The sequence below is a fragment of the Macaca nemestrina genome, chromosome 11, assembly GCF_043159975.1.
Source record: "Macaca nemestrina isolate mMacNem1 chromosome 11, mMacNem.hap1, whole genome shotgun sequence".
NCBI lineage: Eukaryota > Metazoa > Chordata > Mammalia > Primates > Cercopithecidae > Macaca > Macaca nemestrina.
This window is the reverse complement of record NC_092135.1, coordinates 125,014,853-125,037,804: the sequence shown is the minus strand read 5'-3', so window position 1 is coordinate 125,037,804 and position 22,952 is coordinate 125,014,853. Positions and strand designations below refer to the sequence as shown.

Sequence of the window (22,952 nt, the reverse complement as noted above, 5' to 3'; positions counted from 1 at the left end):
CTACAATTTATCAATTTAAAGTATACAACTCAGTGGTTTTTAGTATATTTTAGAGTTGCACCATCATTACCACAATCAATTTTGGACATTTTCATCACCCCCAAAAAGAAATATGTAGTCTTTAGCTAACAATCTTCACCCGCCCATCCCTTCTCCAGCTCTAAGCAAGCACTAATCTACTTTCTGTCTCTGCAGAATATGCCTATTTTGGAGAGCTCATATAAACAAAATCATGTAATATGTGGCATTTTGTGTCTAGTTTATTTCACTTAGTATATTTTCCAGGTTCATCAAGTTTGTTATATTTATCGGTACTTCATTCTTTTTTATGGGCAAATAATATTCCACTGTATGGCTTATACCACATTTTGTTTATCCAATGTCAACTGATAGACATTTGTGTTACTTCTACCTTTTGACTATTATGAATAATGCTGCTATAAACATTTGTGAGCAAGTTTTTATGTGGACATACGCTTTCATTTCTTTTGAGTATATACCTAGAAGTGGAACTGCTGCATCACATGGCAATTCTGTTTAACTATTTGAGAAATCACCAGAATGTTTTCCAAAGTAACTGTACCATTTTCTATTCCTACAAGCAGTGTATGTGGGTTCCAATTTCTCCACATCCTCACTAACACTTGCTATTATTTGCCTTTTTATTCACAAACATCCTAGGGCATATGAAGTGGTATCTCACTGTGGTTTTGATGACTAATAATGTTGAGTGTCATTTTATGTACTTATTGGCCATGTGTATATCTTCTTGGAGAAATGTCTATCTAGATCTTTTGTCCATTCTTAGTGATGGTGATAAAACTCTTCTAACTTGATTCTATTTTACTGAATGTCCTTGAAAGTAAAAGAAAAAGGAATGATTTAAATAAACATTAAATAAAATTGTTTAGGATTTTGGAGACTAATCCTGAAAAGCCTTGCCCCAGTGCAGTAAACATTAATGAGAATTTACTAAATACCTCTAATAACCCAACTTTCATATTTTCTCTCACCTGTTTCCCATGTCAAAATATTAACATTATTGATATTTAAAACAGGAAAAGGAGACAAGTACATTTTCCAAATCCTCACAATAGCTTAAAACTGAACTTGGATCTTACCATTTTAAATATGAACACTTATTCTTAAACTGGTCTCTATCCAATAGAATCAGAAAAATTCAGCCCCCATTGCTGCGTTGGGGAACACTCAGCCAGCAAGTTTCAGACCTTGAGAGTAAAGGAGACCATGGTAGTGTTTTTACAAATCTTATTTCTCATTCCTTATCAAAAAAAAAAAAAAAAAAAAAGACCTTTCACATGAGGACAAATGGTAAAAACACAATTAATATATCTTCTCCACAAAGAATCAAAGAAAGTGGCAACCATTCTGCAACACTAATAGAATATTTATAGAGACGTCACTGAATAGCACGGGATGCTTCAGCAATCCCTGCATAGAGAAATGGCCCAATTCCCTAAGAGTGTCAATTATTTTACTGGAATACAAAAAGTATACTGGGTAATTTCCCACACGGCTCATTATCACTTACAAACCCCTGTGGAAAGCCATTCTATTATGTAAGATCTAAGCAGCATTTCTACCTATCCACCCCCAAAAATGCTCAGTTAATTCAAGAGCCAAAATAACCCAAGGTCTCTGAATATTTGCTCACCACATAGAAATTATACATCTACACAGAGTTTTAATTGCCAGATACACATGCGATGATTTGAGGCAACATTTTCTTGATATAGAAAAACATTTTTCTTCATGCTATTTCTTATTTTAAAATAATCTAGCAGTTCTTCAATGAAATAAAGTCAACAGCTCTAAACATCTGAATATTATAAAAACAAATTTGGTACTTGTCAGACAAAACATGGGGAAAGAAAATGGGAACGTTTTGGTGCCTTAAATCAGAAAGACCAGTGTGATTAAACGTTCTATATCATCGATCATAAATCATCAACAGGACCCAAAATCTCATCAATATCTATTATCATGAAAACAGGTCTCCTCCCATAGGACCCCAAATTTTCTATGGCTGTTTCACTGGCCCAGTGAGATGTTTTAAAATCTTCATAATAAACATTCCTGGAAAAACCTAGCAATCAAACAAATAAGATAAATAAATTTAAATTATGTCCTGAGAGGAATACTAGTTTAATTTTTTTTTTTTAGTTGCATACTTAGGCTCTGTAGTAAAAGAAAATCTGGTTATCATTATTCTATTAACTACTCCATCTGTTCCTTATACACATACCAGGATTTCATGGCAAAGGAGATCAAGAAACACCACCAAGATTAGAAAAATTGGTAACAGCTTTTTAAACATTCATGAGGTTCCTCGACCTATAAAGACTTTTCCAGCTAAGGACAGCCATATTAAGAATAAATCATTACTTGTAAGATATACACATGCTCTCATAAAAGTTCCCTAGATGACCATTAGCATAGCCACCTGGCCTTATGTAGCTCTGCCTTTGAAGAAATCCAATCACTTCAGAGAAAGGCATATAACTATGGTAATCTTACAGAGGTTAAAAGAGGTAAAAAGGGCTTTTTATTTTCGCCCTTAATTCTCTGGTCTCTGTGACTGTGCTTCTTCCATATAAGAAGGAAAGAAGCTGTTCTCTTCAGTTCTCTTTTTTAAAAAATAGAAAATAAATGGAGTGCAAAAGAGAGAGAGAAAAGACAGTAAGTAGAATTGCCCTATTTTGTAAGGTTAAATTGACAGAGTGTCAATCTCATATCCTTACACAGTAGAAAAGGCAGGAGCTAGCAGTAAGATTCTATTGGAACACACCCATACCCACTTGTTTATACATTGTCTATGGCAGCCTTCATGCTACCAGGACAGGTTAACTAGTTGCAGCAGAGACTATATGGCCAATAAAGCCCTTACTGCCTGAAATATTAGCTGTCCGGTCCTTTAAAGAAACCGCTGCTAGTCTCAGCTTTAAGCTATAGTGGTCCTCAATTAATATAAACAAAAACACATCTTAGTCCATTTGGGATGCTATAACAAACAGCCATAGACTGGCTGGCTTAAGCAACAGAAATTTCTCGCAATCTGGAGGCTGGAAGCTTACGACGCCAGCATGGTCAGTTCTGGTGAGGACCCTCTTCCAGGTTGCAGACTGCTGACTTCTTGTATCCTCATGTGGCAGTGAGGAGGCCAGAGAGCTCTCTGCGGTCACTTTTACAAGGACATTAATCCCATTCATGAGGGCCCTACCCTTATGACCTAATTTTTTCCTCAAACCCCTACCCTACTAAAATCATCACATTAGGGGTTAGGATTTTGACATATCAATTTGGGGAGGGGCACAATCAGTTCATTGCATTAAGACATGAGTGTCCCAATGGCCATGGCTAACACCTGGCTGCCGGGCCTGATCTAAGATACTACCATGTAGCCACCCCAGACTGGAATGCAAAGGCTTTAGCCTAAAATAGGTCTTATGCTTTTAACAGCAGGTCCTTTCTATCTATTTACACAGACACTTAGAAAAATACATTCTTCCTCATTAAGTCACATGGCATTTATTAGCAGCATGCCTATTTTAGCATCTTAGGGTATGCAAGGGTTTCCTGAATATACATGGGATGGACTGTGGAGAACTATATACCTAAAACCAACTTCTAACACTTTCCCAGCAGTTGAGTCTCAGACTGAGACTCGAAGCACCAAGATCTAATATGAACCTTATCACACATGAGAGACCTCATATCAATCATACCATGTTTTCATGTCTGAGTTACCTCCTTCCCTGGCCTTCCCTACCAACCCATACAAATATGCTCCCTAGGTTACCCCTCCAACTAGCTTTCAGGCGTGTTAGAGGCACAGTTACATAACATGTGAATGACTCCACCACAGCATCAACTAGCAGTATCCTAAAGTACTCTGTAGAGCTGAACACTATAATTTTAAAAATAAGTTAAAATTTATTAAATGAAATAAACTGCTTACCTGAACTATTAAAGTAGTATTGCTGTCCTGGGTAACCAACATTGGAGGAAAAACCACCTAAATGTAAAAGAAATAAACATTTTAATGGCAGCTATAAAGTTTTAAATGCTAATTGTTCCCGTCATTAGGAAGTTCTCTGGGACAAAGCCCAAGGTCATTTCAAATGATTTCTATAACACTCATTAAAATCAACTCCCTTTTGTTTGGGGGTCAGCCCGACAGGGAAAAGAATATGTGTGTGTGTGTGTGTGTGTGTTTGCGGGTGGGGAGTGGAAAATGAAACCCTAATTTACACTCACTGAAGTTTCTTAGTCTTTGCCTCCAAAGTACCAAAGCTCAGCTTTGATGCCTCTGTCTAAGCAGAGACGCTCCAGCTAAATGGAGAAGCTTCCTCAAACAAGGGTGTTAGGAGAGCCACGCTCCTTCCCATTCCTAGGGGACTTTACCCTTTCTTGTCCCTATAGAAGGCAGTAGGACTGTCTACTCAGTCAATTTGGCACAGCTGAATGAAGTGAGGGAGGGAGGGCCAAGGACCACACCCTCAGGGCGACCCTCCTCTTCAGCAGGCATCAGACGGCAGCTTCCACATGCTGGGTCATTTTCCATGGGGTTCCTGTGTGCTTCAATTCTCAGCTCGCAGAAAAAAGGCCGAGTTTGCAGGCTATTTGCAAATTGCACTGAGTGTTCTAATTTTCCTATTTAATTTTCTATCATATTTATTACTTTGAAAATAGAGTGGTGTAAAAACAAGTCTCCATTCATTTTTTAAGGCTTTTAAAACTAAGAGTTTAAATATTATAATTATGGGGAAAATCCTGTTTAAAAATTAAAGTACTTGCTTAAATTTCATAACATGTCTGCAAAAAGCTTTACTAACCGCTTCATCATGAGACACAGAAAAAAGAAACAAGACATTAAACTTCCGAGAATCATCTCTTTTGTCAGTACTAATGAGTATTAAATTATATTGAAAATATAATAAAACTGGACATTTTCCATAAATGAAGTTCCCACTGCCTCCTCTAAGTATATACAGCAGAAGCACATTAATAAGCCAATGCGGGAAAATGAGAATCTGCTTAGATGCAACACAGCCTGTAAAAATCAACCAAAAGTGAACACGACCTGCTAATAAAGGTGCCAGTGCAGTGCCTGGAAAGCTTTCTAATATCATGAATATTATATGGTTCTCAAGAAAACCAGTCATCAGCACAAACTGTGAAAAAATTATTTATGGTTCAAGAAAAGGTAAAATAGTCTCAGAAGCTCTCCCATGAATAAAAGATGAAATAGTGGAACTCACTCTATAAAACAAGTGTTTGAAAACCAGTTTTCTTACAAGTCAAAATGAGAATCGCATTTAAAATTAAGAGGTCTAAAAAATACAAGTATTTCTAAATGAAATATTTTCACTGAGTATCATTTTGAAGGGAGAAACAAAATTTTAAAAAGCAGGAGCCAAGCTTCAAGCAGTAACAGACTTGATTTGGCCATGCATGAATATATGGCTCATCCACCAAGGACCTGGTCATCAGTCTGAATTCTTTAAAATACTGGCCATGCACTTCAGTCCAGGCTTCATTTTCTTTTTCAACTCTGCCTTGCACATATATTAATTCACGGACTATTACAGAAGAATGCATTCTTTTAAACGCACTTTAGTTCTCTGCATTCTTTAGGAAATCATGGTTTTCTGCGGGTAGCATTAAGGTTGAGGGTATAAATACATACTGATATTTGTCCCCTAAGGAAGTATCAGATTCAAAATTTAAGTGTGCAGCCTCTTTTGTGGAGCAATGTAAGGAATTGCACTGGTTGTTTTACCTTTTGGTTTAAAAAGAAAAACAGGCATATTAGGGAATTCCTGAGCTGAACCACAGGGAAACCTGGGGTTGCTCCTGTTCGCATTAAAATGAAGATGAAAGTCCAGCTTGTTGTCATGCCAAAGGTGTTTTACTCTGTACCTGCACATGGTTCCATCATTTTCTTCAGAGGCCCTTGAGTGTACATTAGTCCAACAAGAATCCCAGCCAGATGCCCAGCGAAGGAAGTCCTAAGAGGGAAGGAGACCCTTTGTGAGTGTTTGTTCTGCTGCTGATCAGAGACGTTCTGTCTCCTCATTAGCCCAGTGCATGTCAAGTAGTCACAGTCCGCAGGCTTTGTTCCACCATCACGTCTTTTATGCTAAGCTGCATTTAACTCAGTCCAAAGAACAATATTTCCCACCTTAAAAAAAAAAAAGCACAATGAGTAACCACCACCACATGTTTAAAATGCAACAGCCCTCCTTAACCAGGGGAAGTGGGTTCGCTCCTGCAGGGCAGCGGAAGCATTTTGTCAAGACAAGTCACTACATTGCTTTCTGTTTTTCTCTGTACCTCTTATCACAAAACACAAATGGAATCAGTTTTCTGTGTTTGGCATTACATCTGGAATTATCCAGCCACTGTGAGGGATGATGTCTATCTGTGTTACGGCAGGGCAGACTGCTGCAGTTTTCTACACCATGGATGAGTGAAGCAGACAGCAAGTGAAACTCAGCAAAAGGAACTGAGATGCCCACCTGCATCCACCAAAGTTGTCTTCATATTTATCTTCCCGTCACTCAGAACAAAGAAACACACATTTAAATTTCAAACTTGAAAGATGAGTTAGGGCTAAAAGTCATGGCATATGCACGTGCGTGCACACACACACACATGCACACACATACACCACATAAACGATCATTCCCTCAGGAGGGCATTATTTTCATCAAATATATCTACTGAAACAGGAGTTCCCTGACCCCCCTTGCAGGATGTACCACAGGGGTGTGACTTGTCTGTTTGGCGGCCGTGCCTGCTTAAACCCCTTACAGGAAAGGGAGCACACTGATGGATAGGTGCAGGGGCTGGGATGAGTGCTCCTAGGCTTCAGCCCCACGGCAATATCCAGGGGTGTGTATCTGCGACTCCTGAAGCCCAAGTGGGTGTGTGTTACGCGTACTCTTTTAGCTTTGCCATCCACAGTCGGCTTAAGGGTTAGATAGCTCAGTGGACCCTCTGCCTTTTCAAAGGATGAATGTGAAGCTTTTATTGGGTGATGGAGGTGGCTCAGTGGGACTGATGGGGAGCTGGAAGAGGGATGGAGTGGGAAGATGGTCTTCCCCTGGAGTTTGGCTGTCCAGTGACATATCTCCTCTCCGATCGTCCCCAGGTAAACTCCTCTTGGCATTCCGATGCTCCTCTTCACTCTGTTGCGCCATTCCCCTGTTCTTCTGCTCTTCTGTTCATCTCTTTGTCTCCTTCTGGAGCCTGGGGTCTCAGGTTTATATGGGTAGAGGAGAGCGGGGCATGGTGGGCCAAAAGGCAGCTATTGGGTGCAAAAAAGGAATTGCCTGTTGCCATTCAGGGCTGTGGGTTTCCAGGCTTGATGGTGGGGCCTCTGCTGGGAACTGCCTTCTTCTACCCACTGTTTCTGTCTCCTGTCCATGTCACTACTTCATATATAATAAAAATATGGGATTGAACATTTTTTTCCCATTTTCTGGCAAGAATAGTAGGAACTATACTTTTAGCTCCCCAACCATGCTAAAAAAATTGTATAGTAGTCCCCCATTATCTGCAGACCCCCAACTGGATGGCTGAAACCATGGATAGTACTGAACCTTATATATACTATGTTTTTCTGGTCTCATAATCATAACGGCTACTAACTGACTCACGTGTGGGTAGCACAGACAGCATGGACTCACAGGGCAAAGAGATGATTCATGTCCTGGGTGAGACAGGGTGAGATTTCACCATGCTATGCAGAGCAGTGTGAAATTTAAAACTTATAAATGGTTTATTTCTGGAAATTTCCATTTAATGTTTTTGGATCAAGGTTGACTGGGGCTAACTAAAAACGCAGAAGGCAAAAATCACAGATAAGGGGGACCAATGTACTTATTTTATTCTATGCTCAGGCTCAGTACAATCTGCCACCTATTAATAGCTCTAAAAATGACAAAGAAAGTGGCAGTTTGAGAGATACAAAGAAGTGGCCAGGACCAGTTAAAAATATAATAATAACTTCAATTTAGATGAAAAGAATATAATAATATCAGTATTTCTGAAACTCTGGTTTCAAATCAACCTTCATGGTGAAGCATATATGATAGAAAATAACATAGAAGGAAATTTCAATTTAAAACTTCAACCTATTAGACAATTAATCTTGAATCTCATTTACAATATGGAGTACAATACAGTGAAATGAATTTCTTATCTATCTCTAAATGGTTTTCAGAAGTTTGAGTTATAATCTAATTGCCCTAATATAATTTCAAATACCTAGGGAAGGGAGGCTGGCAGTCCAGAGAACTCACTGCATCACACTCCAACATTCAGCATTTTCCACCTGTGTTCCATCTCAAAACATTTAACTGGTCTTGTTTCACTTAAGCTCTATAAAAGTGTTCCTATTTAAAATAAAAATGAGATTATGATCTCATTCAATCAAAACTGAGAATCTCTCAACATTACACACACACACACACACATACACACACAACAGGAGAATGAATTTCACCAAAGTAAAAGGAATATAAAACTGATTTTAAGAGGTAAATTAACTTTCTCCATGCTCTTGGTAACCATTTGACAAATCACTTCCCTTCACCCTCTAAAGATACCCACATGCTGAGCGAAAAGACAGATGGACCTGCACACGGGGAGAAAACTGAACTGGGAAGGTGGGTCCACCAGTCCTAGGGTTAGGGACTATACCCCTGAGCTGGGGGTGCTGTGGAGACCGAAAGAAGCCCTGGGCTTTGGAGGAAGATGACCCATCTGAATGCGCTGATCAGTGGCTGGGATCTACCTTCAAACGTAACAGCATCAAAACCAGATTGGGTTGTCACAACCATAATTAGACGTGCTAAACAGAAGTTGTGAAGCTTGTGGTCTCTGAATAAGCCTGTGGCTTCATTCTGTTCTTAGCTATACGTGGAAGTTGCCTTCTGAAGCAGCATGCAGGGACAACCCTGCCACTAGGAACAACTTCCTCTTGACCTTACTAGGTCTTAGGCTCGGACTGGGGATTTGGTTACGACCTACCACCCTCTATCCTATTCAGAGTAATTCTCTCTGGGACAGGACCACCACCAACTCTACATCCATGACCACAGCCACTATAGTAAACAGCCTGACACTAACACTCAGTACGTAACTACCAGATGAGAGGAAGAGTGGAATTTAAATTACGCATAAAACACATGTATCTAAAATACACTGTATTAAAAAAATCACAAGTTACATTTGTATGTCTTTTTTAGAAAAATGTCTAGTCAAGTGCTTTACTCATTTTTCAATTGGGTCATTTGTTTTATTGCCACTGAGTTATAGTTCTTCACATATTTTGCATATAAGTCCCCTATTGGATATATGGTTTGCAAATATAGTCTCCACTCTGCAGGCTGCCTTTTCATTTTGCTGTTTCCTTTGATATGAATGGGCAACAGGTACATGAAAAACTGCTCAACATCACTAATCATCAGGGAAATACAAGTCAAAAACCACAATGAGATATCGCCTCACATGTGTGAGGATGATTGTTATAAAAAATTAAATGATATAACAAGTGTGGGCAAGGAAGTAAAGGGAACCCCGATACACTGTTGGTGGGAATGCAAACTGGTACAGCTATTATAGAAAACAATACAGAGGTACTTACAAAATCTAAAATTAGAAATACCATATGATCCAGCAATCCTACTTCTGGGTATATTCCCAAAGGAACTGAAATTAGTATTTCAAAGAGATATCTGCACTCCCATGTTCATTATATCATTATTCACAATAGCCAAGATAACAAAACAACCTAAGTGTCCATCAACTGATAAAGAAAATGTGGTATGTATATACACACGCATCCACATGCAATGGAAATTTTATTATTCAGCCTTAAAAAATAAGGAAATCCTGCCATTTAAGACAACATGGACAAATCCAGATGGCATTTTCCTAAGTGAAATAAGCCAGATACAGAAAGACAGATACTGTATGATCTCACTCATATGTAGAATCTAAAGAAGTCAAACTCATAGAAACAGAGTAGAACAGTGGTTGCCAGGGACTAGGGATGGGAGAAATAGCGGGATGCTGATCAAAGGCCACGAATTGTCAGTTATAAGATGAATAAGTAAGAGAGCTAATATACAGCATGGTGAGTAGAGTTAATAACAATACATTACATTGTACACTTGAAATTTGCTAGCAGAGTACATCTTAAGTGTTCTTACCACACACGTGAAAATGCTAACTACTTGAAGTAATAGATATATTAATTAGCTTGGTCATGGTAATCACTCTACAATGTATATGTCATCAAAACATCACATTATATACCTTAAATATATACAACATTTATTTGTCAGTGATGCTTCAATAAAGCTGGGGGGAAAATACAAGTTGTACATGGTCACCAGTTAATACTTGTTTTAGCAGGAAATCTCACTGGTATAGATAATGACTGAACGCAGCCTCCTGCTGTCCACCCCACTACATACACTTGGACAATGTATTACACAAAATATCTGTTCAATTAACAACAAAAAAAACAATAAATCTATTATTATATCTTAAAATTGGTAACTTAAAAGCTTTATTTCTTTGGTTAGCTTAATAGCGACTCTCTTTAGAAAAATCGAAACTATAATCCGATACTAACTGTGATACTGAGATACAGTCACACCAGCCAGGCACACCACTGCTGCCTTTAGCCACACAGGTCATACAATGCACATTCAGACTACAATGAGAAGAAAAATACTTTTTCCAGGGTCACAACGATTCTGCAAGGTAACCAATAACGTCACTATTCAAATTCAGATCATGTATCTCAACTTGAGAGCAAGGTAAGTATCGATGTAATTTCACTTTAATAAGGAACAATAACTTAATCCAGTAGTTCTTAAACTAGTTCAAATTCTAAGCACCTTTAAGGGTCTGATGAGAGCCAACAAGCCTGTCTTCAGAAGAACTGTGTAAACACAAAGTGCGTCACCTGTAATTTTAGGAAGTTCATAGATACCTTGAACTCCATCCATGGACCCCTTCTTAAAAATCTTGACTGAGGTGAATAACTCATCACAAACAAGAATTTCAGACATCAGCACCAAACCAAAGTAATTCTATATTTAACTGGAAAACATCTTGTTAGTACTCAAATCATAGCACAGAGGAAGCCATTTATTCTGATTACTCAAGTTCATTAACTTATTGTCCAAATTCCTTGTCGTGTCATTGCTTCTGTAATGGTGCAACCTATTTCTGGGTTCAGTTTCCTCCCTGCCAAAATACAATGTTTCATACTTCTTTTAGTTAATATTTGAGGGTAAAAAATTATCCTAGTCTCTGTATGTCTTAAAAGGTCTTTATTTCAGCATCCTATTTTGATGACAGGTATAGGATCTACTGCTGCTGATAATGAACGTACTGTCAGTTGGAAAGTCATTCCTCTGTAGGCAATCTGTCTTTTCTTTCAGCTTTCAAAGATTTTCTCTTTATTTTGGACATACCATCTTTATACCACAATCATTGTAGCTAGTTGTAGATTCATTTAACCTGCTAAGATGTGCTGTGTTTTTCAACATGAGGTCTCATGTGCTTTTACAATTCTGAAAATCCTCACTCATTACTTTTTGTCCAGTGGACCTCTAGATATGCAGCACTTGTGTATTTCCTGATGCAGAGAGGGTGCTCAATATATGTTTATAGAAAAAAATTTCAATAAAATATGAAAGGGTTACAATCAAATCAATGTTGCTATACATTATTTATATAGGATAGTGATAGTAGAGAGGCAATTTTGGAGCAAAACTGAGATTAAGATATTATTGTGGATTTAAATTATGCAAACTAAATACGAATATTATTAACACCAACAGAGAGTGTTCTTTCCTATCAAGCCAGCTTAAGCTGCTCCTCATCCATTTAAGAGGCTATTGTAAGGCTGAGTTAAGTGGTTATGCAAAATGTTCCTGCTCTCATGTGCCACTGTGACAGAATCAAAAACTAGAGCTGTGACTGAAAGCTGTGACAAGCTATGAAGGCCCTCCTCTATTAAACGGCAAATTCTTTCCACAGTTGAAGAGGTTGTCCTCTCAAGCAAAGCTCAGAAAGCAGAAAATGTATTACTCTAAGACATAATCTCACTATGTATGCAGAGCGAATGACCTCATTAAGGATACAACTTGGAGACGCAATGTTGGACAAGGTAAGGGAACGAGGTAGGGTAAGAGGCAGTCAGCTAGAAGTGTCCTATTGTACTCTCCACAATTTCCTCCTGTAAAAGCAGTTAATAGCAGGAAGGGGCTGCACTGATCAGAAGCTCTGGGGTTTGGGGATCTTAATAAATGGTCCTGGATTTGCAGTACTAGCAATGAGACCTAATACAAATTTTTCAGGTTTTTGAACACTAAGGCCACTAGGAAAGATTTTGACAGGATTGCTTCTTCTCAAGAGAAACTGTTTTTAAACCTCTTGTTTTCTGTCCTTGATGCCTCCTTCAACCATGACACCAGCATGATTGAATGACCTGGTCTACATGCTCTCTACCGTGCATCCCTTGCTCCCTGCACCTTTGTCCTCAGAAGTAAAACCTAGCCATCTTCCAATATTATGTCCCCCAAAGGCAGCTATACTGACAATGTGCCCTCTACAATCCATGACGATTTAGTAAGCATGGCACCAACTGCAGACACAGGGATGGAAGCTGACCACTGACATTTACTTGAGGCCCAGATAAACAGAATCTAGACAAAAACAAGGGTATTGGAAAGGTAGCAGAAACCTCTTTTACAAAAGAGCTTCCAAGATAACAGACAATGTTTAGCAATTCCTGGGCTCTCAATTCCATGTCCCTATGCCTGGTAATAAGACAATTCCCTGAGCTGGTTCAAGTAGGTACATTCTGCCATGGCTTCAATGTTTGTCCCTCCAAAACTCATGTTGAAATTTAATCCTTGTTGTACGAGTATGGGGAGGTAAGGCCTAATGGGAGGTGACTGGGTCATGAGGGCAGATCTCTCATGAATAGATTAATGTCCTCCCTTGCGGGTGAATGAGATCTCACTTTTAATAGTTCCTGCCAGAGCTGGTTTGGTGTTGTTGTTGTGTTTTGTTTTTTGAGACGGAGTTTTGCTCTTGTTGCCCAGGCTGGAGTGCAATGGCGCAATATCGATTCATTGCAAACTCCGCCTCCTGGGTTCAAGCGATTCTCCTGCCTCAGCCTCCTGAGTAACTGAGATTGCAGGTGCATGCCACCATGCCCAGCTAATTTTTGTTTGTTTGTTTTTTTAGTAGAGACAGGGTTTCACCATGTTGGTCAAGCTGGTCTGGAACTCCTGACCTCAGTGACCCACCCGACTCAGCCTCCCACAGTGCTGGAATTACAGGCGTGAGCCACCGCGCCTGGCCCAGAGCTGGTTCTTAAAGAAAGCATGGCATTGCCTGTCTTACTTCTTCCTCTCTCCTCATGTGGTCTTTGCACAAGCTGGTTCTCCTTCACCTTCCACCATGAGTGGAAGTAGCCTGAGGCCCTCAGCAAAGGCTCAGTTTTGAACTCCAGCTGGTAGAACTGTGAGCTAAATAAACCTCTTCTCTCTATAAATTACCCAGACTCAGGTATTCCTTTGTAGCAACACTAAATGGAATAAGACATATTCATTCATTCACTCATCAAATATTTAGTGACTGTAATATAAACAAGACAAACATGGTTCTTGCCTCCTGGCGCTTAAAATCTAGAGTGGAGGAGACATGGACAGACAGACACATACACACACACACACACCCAAACTGTGTTAAGTGTAAGAAAGCAAGTCTACTTTACCTAGAACTGTCTGGGATGGCTTCTCAAGGGATGTCATTTAAGTGGCACTGCAGAATTTGGAGCTAGCATGCTCAGAGGTGGGAATGGAAGCTTCAGGCAGGGACAAGCACATATGTAGCAGCTTGAGGCAGGAAGAATTTGGTATTTTAAAACATTGAGATGGCCAGGTACGATGGTTCATGCCTGTAAACCTCGCATTTGCGAGGCCGAGGCAGGTGGATTACCTGAGGTCAGGAGTTCAAGACCAGCCTGGTCAACATGGTGAAACCCCGTCTCTACTGAAAATACAAAAATTAGCTAGGCATGGTGGCATGTGCCTGTTGTCCTAGCTACTTGGGAGGCTGAGGCAGGAGAATCACTTGAACCCCAGGGGCAGAGGTTGTAGTGAGCCAAGATTGTGCCACTATACTCCAGCCTGGGTGTTAGTGGGGACTCTCCCTCAAAAAAAAAAAAAAAAAAAAAAAAAAGTGAGATGACTAACAGTAAGCAAGAAATATGGGCGGGCACAGAGTACTGCATAAATTTAGAAACTGACGGTACATAAGGCCTGTGTGCCATGTGCCTTATGTGCCATCGTAATGAACTTGAGTTGTTTTCCAAGTACAATGGAAGGCCACTGGAGGATTTCAAACAGGAGCATTTTTAGGAGTGATCTATTCTGCCTGCTGAGAGAACAGACCCTAGAGAAGTAAGAATGGTCAAATTAAGCAGAAGACAGGTAAGGAGGATAATGTAGTCCTGGTAAAAGATTATGGCAGCTTGGAAGAAAGTGGTAGCAGTGGACTACAGAAATATTAATACTACTAGAACAGATCTTGATAGGACTGCGTCTATCCCAGGAAGGGTAACAGATGGATCTGGGATGTATTTTAGAGGCAGAGATAGAAGGACTTGCTGATGGACTCAGTGTAGAGGGTGAGGGAAAGGAAGAAATCTAGGCTTCTGGCTTGTATAACTAAATGGATAGTGGAACTATTTACTGAGATGCAGAAGATTGGGAAAAGGAAAAGTTAGGGTGAGAGACAATGTAAGAGCTCAGTTGTCTTCTTCGCTTTGAGAGGCCTGTGGGACAACAAAATAGAGACATTTAATCAGAAGATAGCTAGGTTGCAAGTTGGAAGTTGAGAGGGAAGAATGATTCAAAATGTTGCTCCCATATTTCATGTGTTGATTCCCAGATTATATACAATTATAATGTTACATATTTATACACGTTATACACATACACAAATATACATAAACGTAGCTAAAAACAAGATGTAAAGGAAATACATAAAAAATATTAATAGGTAATATGTGGAGAACATAACATCCCCCTTATTTTCCAAACTTCTTATAATAGTGTTTCAGTAATTTCATTTATTTTTAAATGCAAAGGGAAAAGACACCGAGCAAGGCTCTCATTTTAAGAACCGTACTTTTCTCGTCAATGTGGTGGATAAACTTAAATAGTTTTGCTATTGCTGGGGTGAGTTGTGAAGAACACCTTCCTCCATTTGGCACAGGCAAGTGTTTCTAAATAACGCGCTGGATGAAAGTCATAATCATTAGTTTTGCAGTATTACAAAGTTTCTTTAGGATCTGTGTTGTTATTCAAATCTCCTTCAAAACAAAATGACAGGTTATACTAAGTTAAATAAAAGCAAAGGTAAGTGAAATCACACAAAATAACTGGACAAGAATCTCCCCCGACTCCTTTAATTGGGCACAGAGGCTAAAGAGGCAGTGAGATTCTGTGAGGCTAGTGTTCTTTTCCTCAGACACTTCATGTAACCAGACACATCCTAGAGTTCCCTACCCTGTATCTTCCATATTCCATGCTGAGTAGCTCCCACTGACCACAATCCTCTCCATCTTCTCTGCACCACCCCTTCCCACCCATACCCCAACCTCTTAGAAAAGTAGTCAAGAGCACAGTTGCTGGGGTGAGACTGCAGGGCTGACTGCCGCGAGGCAGCAGGAGAGCTCAGAAAGGTTCACATGGCCTGCAAAAGTGTTAGCCCAGCAGTCTACATAGTTGCCTAGCTCAGACTTCACCCTGGCTCATGTAACCATGTCCTCATCTAGCCCATTTTCACCACGGTGACAAGTGTGTCTGTCTAACCAGCAAACCTGATCCTAGCCCAGAAGCCCTTTGGTAGCTCCCCAGTGTCTCTAAAACAGAATGCAAGCAAAGCTTGTTAGGCTCTTCATGGACTTCTGTCTGCCTCTCCAGCCTTCTCTCTCCCCTCTGCCAGGGCTCAGCCCTACCACACCCGGGGCTCTAGCCACTCACCAACGTAAGCATCCACCCTTCAGGACTTTGTATGTGCCATTCCTTTTGCCCTCCATGTCCCCCAGCTCCTGATCATGCCGGGCCAGTGGGACCACACTCCCTCAGGATTTGGCAGAGGCTGCTCCTCTGGATCCTGCAGTGGCCCCTGTGCTCCTCTAGCATGCTGAAGTTTCCCTGTCTGTTGATTTGTCTGATATCACCCTGCTATTTAATTCAGTGACTTTCAACCCAATCGCACCCAATACCCCCTTATAACCCAAATATTTTGTAATGCTCCTTCTTGAAATAAAATTTATGAAAAACACATCTTATACACTTACTTTTTAAAGCACAGATACATATACAAGCACACAATCACAAGTCAACATAATATCCTAGCTATAAAAATAAGAATAAAAAGTAATAAAATAAAATGTTATGAATTATAGGCTGGGTGCAGTGGCTCACGCCTGCAATCCAAGCACTTTGGGAGGCTGGAGGGGGCGGATCACTTGACATCAGGAGTTCGAGACTAGCCTGGCCAACGTGGTGAAACCCCATCTCTACTAAAAATACAAAAATTTGCCATGTGTGGTGGTGCACGCCTGTAAATCTCAGCTACTTGGGAGGCTGAGGCAAGAGAATCACTTGAGCCCAAGAGGCAGAGGTTGCAGTGAGCCAAGATGGTCTCAATGTACTCCAACCTTGGCAACACAGCAAGACTCTGTCTTGAAATAAATAAATAAATAAAAATAGTATGAATTACAATTGCTCAGGCACACCACCAGCAGGAGACATATAAAGTAGCCCTTTGCTTGCACCTAGGTATGGAATCCTCATAAATATGGGAATAACGAATGCAGGTGGTTACAGATGCAGGCTTTTTGTGACTCGAGTACCACATTCAAGGTTCCATGGGTAATGTGAGTTTACGTGAGGTTAAAAAACTCTTGATTCCAAATAAAGCAAAGTACAACTTTCCCTCACTTCACATTTACAATTTATTAATATAATTTTCCTGGAAAAGTCACTGTATATTAAATCCATGTCCCCCCAAAAACTGCTCTTTATATGAAAAGCACACTTAGGTTTTAGGCTCAGATAATCATAAACAGGTTTTTCATTTACATGAATGTCCTTTTGATAGACCAGGTGTGGGTAGTGCTGTGTGTAGAGGATCGTTTTTATTGTGGAGGTCTGTCCTGCAAGCTGCGAGACAGCTAGCACCTTTGGCCCCTGTACCCCAAATGCCAGTAGCACCCCCCGCTAATCATTAGGATTACTAAGAACAACGCTGCAAATTTCCAAAATCCCTGCTGGGGACAAAGCCACCCATCCCAGTGGAAAACCACTGGCTTAGCACACAAAATATGCTTATTAAATGTTTGCTGAATTGATGACTTTTAATCATGAGGCTTTGAAACTATTTCTTTTCAAAGTACTTCTCATGTGACTATACTATGCACAAATTCCAAGGATTCCAAGTCAATCTACAACATATTGAACTGATATGCAAGAAAAGTTCCCACCACAACTGAAATGCACATGGGGAGTTGAATATTTGAAAGAGGCCATGATCACTTCCACATTGCACTGTGGTAGAATAAATGTGACTTGGCACGGGAAAAATGCTCTGCCATCTGCTATTACTATAGACAAAAATATTTCTGGATACCACATGAATGATTATTTGCACATTACCTCCAGAAAGTAAATATAAAAATGAAAGAGAAGTTGGATTGTTTATAGCCTGATTTTAACATGTGCTACTGGTATAAAGCAAATAGATATCCCTGTGAGTTCAGTCTTTTGGAGGTATTTTTACAAGCAATGCCATAGCTAGAAATTCCAAGGCCCTATGGTAGATGGACTCTCTAAGGTTGCTCTAAGTCTAAAGACTGACTTATTGATCTTTGTTAAAGGAAGTTCATCATACAGATACATGAAGAAGAAAGAATGGCAGGAAATAGTCTCAGCTAGAACTGTGGAAATGCTGTCTAGTGTATTTCCTTGTACACATCATAACATGAATGAATGCACTGCCCTTCCCAGGTTCTAGTTATGATCTGCTGGTTCTCAATCCTGGCTGCACTTTGGAATCCCTTAAAGAAGTTATACAATTTACTGCTCCTTGGGCCCCACTCCCAGAAATTATACAACGTTGGTCTGGGGTAGAGTCCTGACATTGTTTTTTTTTTTTCCATTATTTTTTTGAAATGTTGTTTTTAATTCCCCAGGAAATTCCAATGTGTTCAGGCTGAGATTCATTGACCTTAACTAAAAATTTAAGTTCTAATGGTGAGATTTCAGTTGCCATATTGGGCCAATAAGAAAAACATTTCGAGAGTAGGCAAGATTGCACCTCACAAACTACCCCATAGAAGTGGCATCTGTTTCCCTTCTTGGTAAGTTGGTCTTACTTATTCTATTCTACTGTAATGCTGCATAAGAATTAAGTATAGCTTTGAAAATGCATGCAAGGAAACATGAACTTATTTCAAAAGATTCACAAGTTCTTTGTACTTATAAAAACCTGATACCTCAAGTCAGTGTACTCACATGTACAAAAAGTCATATGCACATGGCCAAAGATGATGAAAGTAAAAAGTTAAGATAATCCCTGAATTCCTAGAGCCAACACCAAGATTAGAACAAAAACTGCATTGTAAAGTTAGCCCATAATTTCAGAAAAAGTAAATTCTGCTTGTGGTTAAATCTGGTATGAATAAAAATTCTGACTATGAAAAACAGACATGCCCCAACTACTACATGACTCAGAGACCTGAATGTGCCATCAACATCACATACTGCTCTGTAGCAGCTTTCTGGTATGTCTGTCTGTAAGGCACAGTTAATGTTAAACAAAGAGCATAGAACCACTAGCTAGAAAGTTCTAAAAGCTGCCCATTTGAGCTGAATCTGCTTATGCAATGCAAGCTGTTAGGCTGAACATTTAAAAGTGATCCTAATTAAGCCAGGTGACGCCATGGGCTCATCTCAGAGCAGTGTCACAATCAAAGAAACACAGCCCCACCTCCAGTGGAGGATCAAGAGGTGCAGATAGTCCCTCATCTTCCTGGCAGCCAGAGCACAGGCATGTGACCTGCACTGGCCAGATACCCTTTGTATCTAATACTGAGAGTCTAGTGATGACAGTCTAATGAAGCACTGACCAATGGCAACAAGCATCCTGCCAGTTCTTACAGGTTCTTCCAGTCCAGGTCTTCAGTATTCTCAAAAATTCTAGAAGCTACCTGATATCCTTCTAGTAAGTCTTTTTATGGTTCAGTTTGCCAAAGTTTATTTCTAGGGTTTCCAACCAAGAATTCTATTGGTAGGGTACAGATACTTATACAAATGCCAGGGAGACAGTGGCTGCATTTTCTCCAAGATTGCCAGCATTAGGATGTAGGAGCTGCTGGTATCAGCTCTGTCACCATGTGGAGAGAACTCTTCTGAGAATGAAACTGGGCAGACAGACTTTACGATGACCCCTGGTGATCCCTGATTCCTGGGTATTCACACCTTGGATAGACCCTTTGCCATGAGCACAGGTGGAACCCGTGACTTGTTTCTAATCAACAGAATACAAGTCACTTCTATGATTATGCTATTAATATTACATAAGACTGTAATTTCTGCCTCACTAGCAGACTCTTCTTTGCCGAAGGAAGATACCACATTGTAAGCTGCCCTAGGGAGACAGTCAAGTGGCAATGAACTGAGGGCAGCCTCCAGCCAACAGTGAGGCTCTTAGTCCAACCACAGGAGCTGACATTGGATCCTTCCCCAGTCAAGCCTTCAGCTAAGATTTCTGTACTGACACCTTTGTTGCAGTCTTGAGAGAGCCTGAAACCAAGGACCCAGATAAACCATACCTAGACTCCTGACCTATTAAACACTGTGAGATAGTAAATGTGGTTGTTTTAAGCCACTGGATTTGAGATCATTTATTACATAGCAATAGATAACTAATACAAAAGCCAAAACAGGGGTTGGGGGTGGGCGGTTAGTGAGATAGAGCCAGGAGGGAGAAATAGAATCCTAATGACAGTAAGACCCTGAGTTTCATCATATCTGAAGTTCCTGGAACCTTAAAGTACACCATGGAAAATTTTAATAGTGTCCTTTTCTTTGACCACATTTGCTTGAGTTGTGTTTTTTACTTTTCAAAAAAATTTTATTTTAAATGTTTATGGGTACATAATAGGAGTATATATTTATGGAGTATGTGAAACATTTGGGTATGGGTACACAATGCTTAATAATCACATCAGGGTAAATGGGGGTATCATTCACCCCAAGCATTTTAAAATAACTAAAAGAGCATAATTGGACTGTAGTAACACAAAGAACTGGGTTTCTTTAAATTGTAACCAAAAGACTCCTGGCCAAGGTGCCAAAAGATGACAGAGGCATTATAGAATCCAGCAGGCCTCAATCTCTCAAAGAGAATTTGGCTAAACACTCTATTTCAGCTCCAGGGTAGGCAGACCACAGGTGGAATGGAGGACCTGATGATTCTAGTAAGAGTTAAGAAGAATGTTACCACACTGAAGAAATGCTAATGCAGATGTTCATCACTGAATGAGTTCCCAGAACCTTATAACAGATACAGCTCCATTCCTCATGTGCAGGAGATATAAAAATATTGTAAGAATTAAAAGAGAAAATACATACAAAAGAATCCTGTAGAATGGCTGACACATTGCAAGTAAATGAAATGTGAGTCAAAACTCAAACATCTCACTGTTTTAAAAACAGATGCACTATTTTTAAATACTCATTTATTATGTCTTTTAAAGGGCTCTCTAAAATCTGTAGTTATGTTATTCAATAAGTTGTTAGCAAACACTTTCAAGGGGATTCCATGATTTACATGGTTCTGGAAGACGTGGACATGCCCTGACTGGCTTGAGCTTTGGTAACTCTCTCCTTGCACCTGCAGGTGGTGGGTCAGGGACACGGAAACGGCAGCAGCCTGCCCATCAGCCAGACACAGACTTCAGCATTTGTCTTGTGCAATCTTTTAATTCTTCCAACAAGCCCATGACGTGGGTACTATTACCCGTCTCACTTCACAGATGAGGGGCTGATACCTAGAAAAGGAACTGAATCAAGGGCCTAGGACTATGAAGCACAGAGCTAGCAGGAAGAGGGAGTGGCACTCAAAAAAGGTGTGCTGAAAGGAGAATTCAGTAAGAAAGCCATCTCCAGTACTTCATCCCTGACGGATACACCTTCAGCTGGACTTTGCTCGGCATCTATGTCTGGAAAGGTATAATTAGGGTTTATAATCTGTCATGGAGAACATGAGAACAAGCGACAGTCTGACTAGAAGCCATATAACTGTTTATGTAAACACAAGTCTAACAATGTGTTTTGACCCACAAAACACTTCGGGAAAATGAAATCTACTGATTTCTAATTTGTATTCCTCAGCAAAACTTTTCCAAAAACACTACATGCCTTCAAGTCTGCTAAAAGGTTTGTTTCACCAGATAGTTTTAATCTCCTTTATTATTTTCTGAGATCTTTTGTTGCCCCTTTCCCCTCTAACCCTTATTTTAATGTTGGTTCTTAGCTGAACTTTAAGAAAACTCAATTGCAACTAACATGCGAAAATGTAAAAAACCCAGATCAAAGGCGGACCTCAAGCCATTGTTAAAAATAAAGATCTCTGAAGAGGACCTTGAAATAATGCAGAGCACATAAAGAACACCTCTCTCATTACTTGGGCAGTTCACCTCTAGCCGAATGGGTGACAACAGCTCTGACGAGTCCTTTCAGACTGAAGAAGCAGAACAAGCCAGTCTGGCAGCATGGGAAATACCAAGACAAACCATGTGTGTTCAACAGTACACAATCAGCATGCTCAAGACCCTGGGTAGCAATCACAGGCAGTGCACTCAGAGACGCTGGAGTGGAATTTATGAATTTTAAATGAACTTCTACAGTTTCTTGGGGCAAATCTTTAAAATTACTGCTGCAAGGTAAAAAGCTTTGAACTTAATGTTCCCAGACATGTTTTCACCCTTTCTGTATCTAACTACAATACTCTCTGTGGCTGTAACTTCAGCCATTTCCCATTTCCTGCAAATACACCTTAAATCTCTTGCCATGGAAGTCGTTTAATTCCTAACGTGCAGATTCTCAGACCAGAGATTTGATAACTCCTGATCGTGACTAACACAACTGTTATTCATGTAAAATACCTGATTGAGGAAAACAAAACCAAATTATAGTCATAACAGTAATGATAAAAAGGAAAATGTTTCTCCCTTTAGAAAAACCAGAGTTCTTCACTGCCCTTTGGCAAAGAAAGAAATGTACACGTACTATACCTTACACATAGCCTTTTCACAAACACAAGTTTCTCCCTTGCTACACCTTAAAAAGAACAAAAATAAGACAGAAAGGTCAGGGTAAAGATGAGAATTAGGAAAAATGAGTCAATGAAAAATGTGGTAAGATTCATAATAGTCTGATCCTTAGGTTTCCACTACCAATTAGAATCTAGACCTTTTTTACAGGAGTCACTGGTGGTTTGGATTTTTAAGTTTTTAGCTAATATTAAAACTGAATTTTTGAAAAGAAAATGTCACTGAGAGTTCATGATCCAAACAGTATTTAATATATAATTTTTTAAAGTCTGAGTTTCTGATGTGTTCTAATTGCTGTAACACTATTGCATCTGAAGTCGTAGATTTTATTCAATAAGTTCTTACCCAGGGAACACTCAATTATAGCATCAGTTTGTCGAGGGCTTAGGATCCTGTAACTTCTGAGGGAGAATTCCTCAGTGTAATTAGGGAGGGAACTTAAACTATTCCACCAATGCTGCTCACCAAATACGTGGCT

The 22,952-nt window shown here is 39.8% G+C and overlaps 1 protein-coding gene across 17 annotated transcripts in view; it reads right to left on the bottom strand.

The window, feature by feature from the left end:
- LOC105473986 (rhomboid domain containing 1) overlaps positions 1-22,952 on the bottom strand; it is a 182,587-nt gene that overhangs the window by 105,705 nt on the left and 53,930 nt on the right. For all 17 annotated transcript variants that reach the window (XR_011610094.1, XR_011610093.1, XR_011610095.1 and 14 more), the window contains exons 4-5: positions 5,944-6,032; positions 3,980-4,036 (exon numbers count right to left, since the gene is read on the bottom strand). Coding sequence is in view for 8 of the 17 variants with exons in the window: in XM_071073471.1 (XP_070929572.1) it covers positions 3,980-4,036; positions 5,944-6,032 (146 nt within the window). In the remaining 9 variants the exon portion in view is untranslated. The remainder of the gene's footprint in view (positions 1-3,979; positions 4,037-5,943; positions 6,033-22,952) is intronic.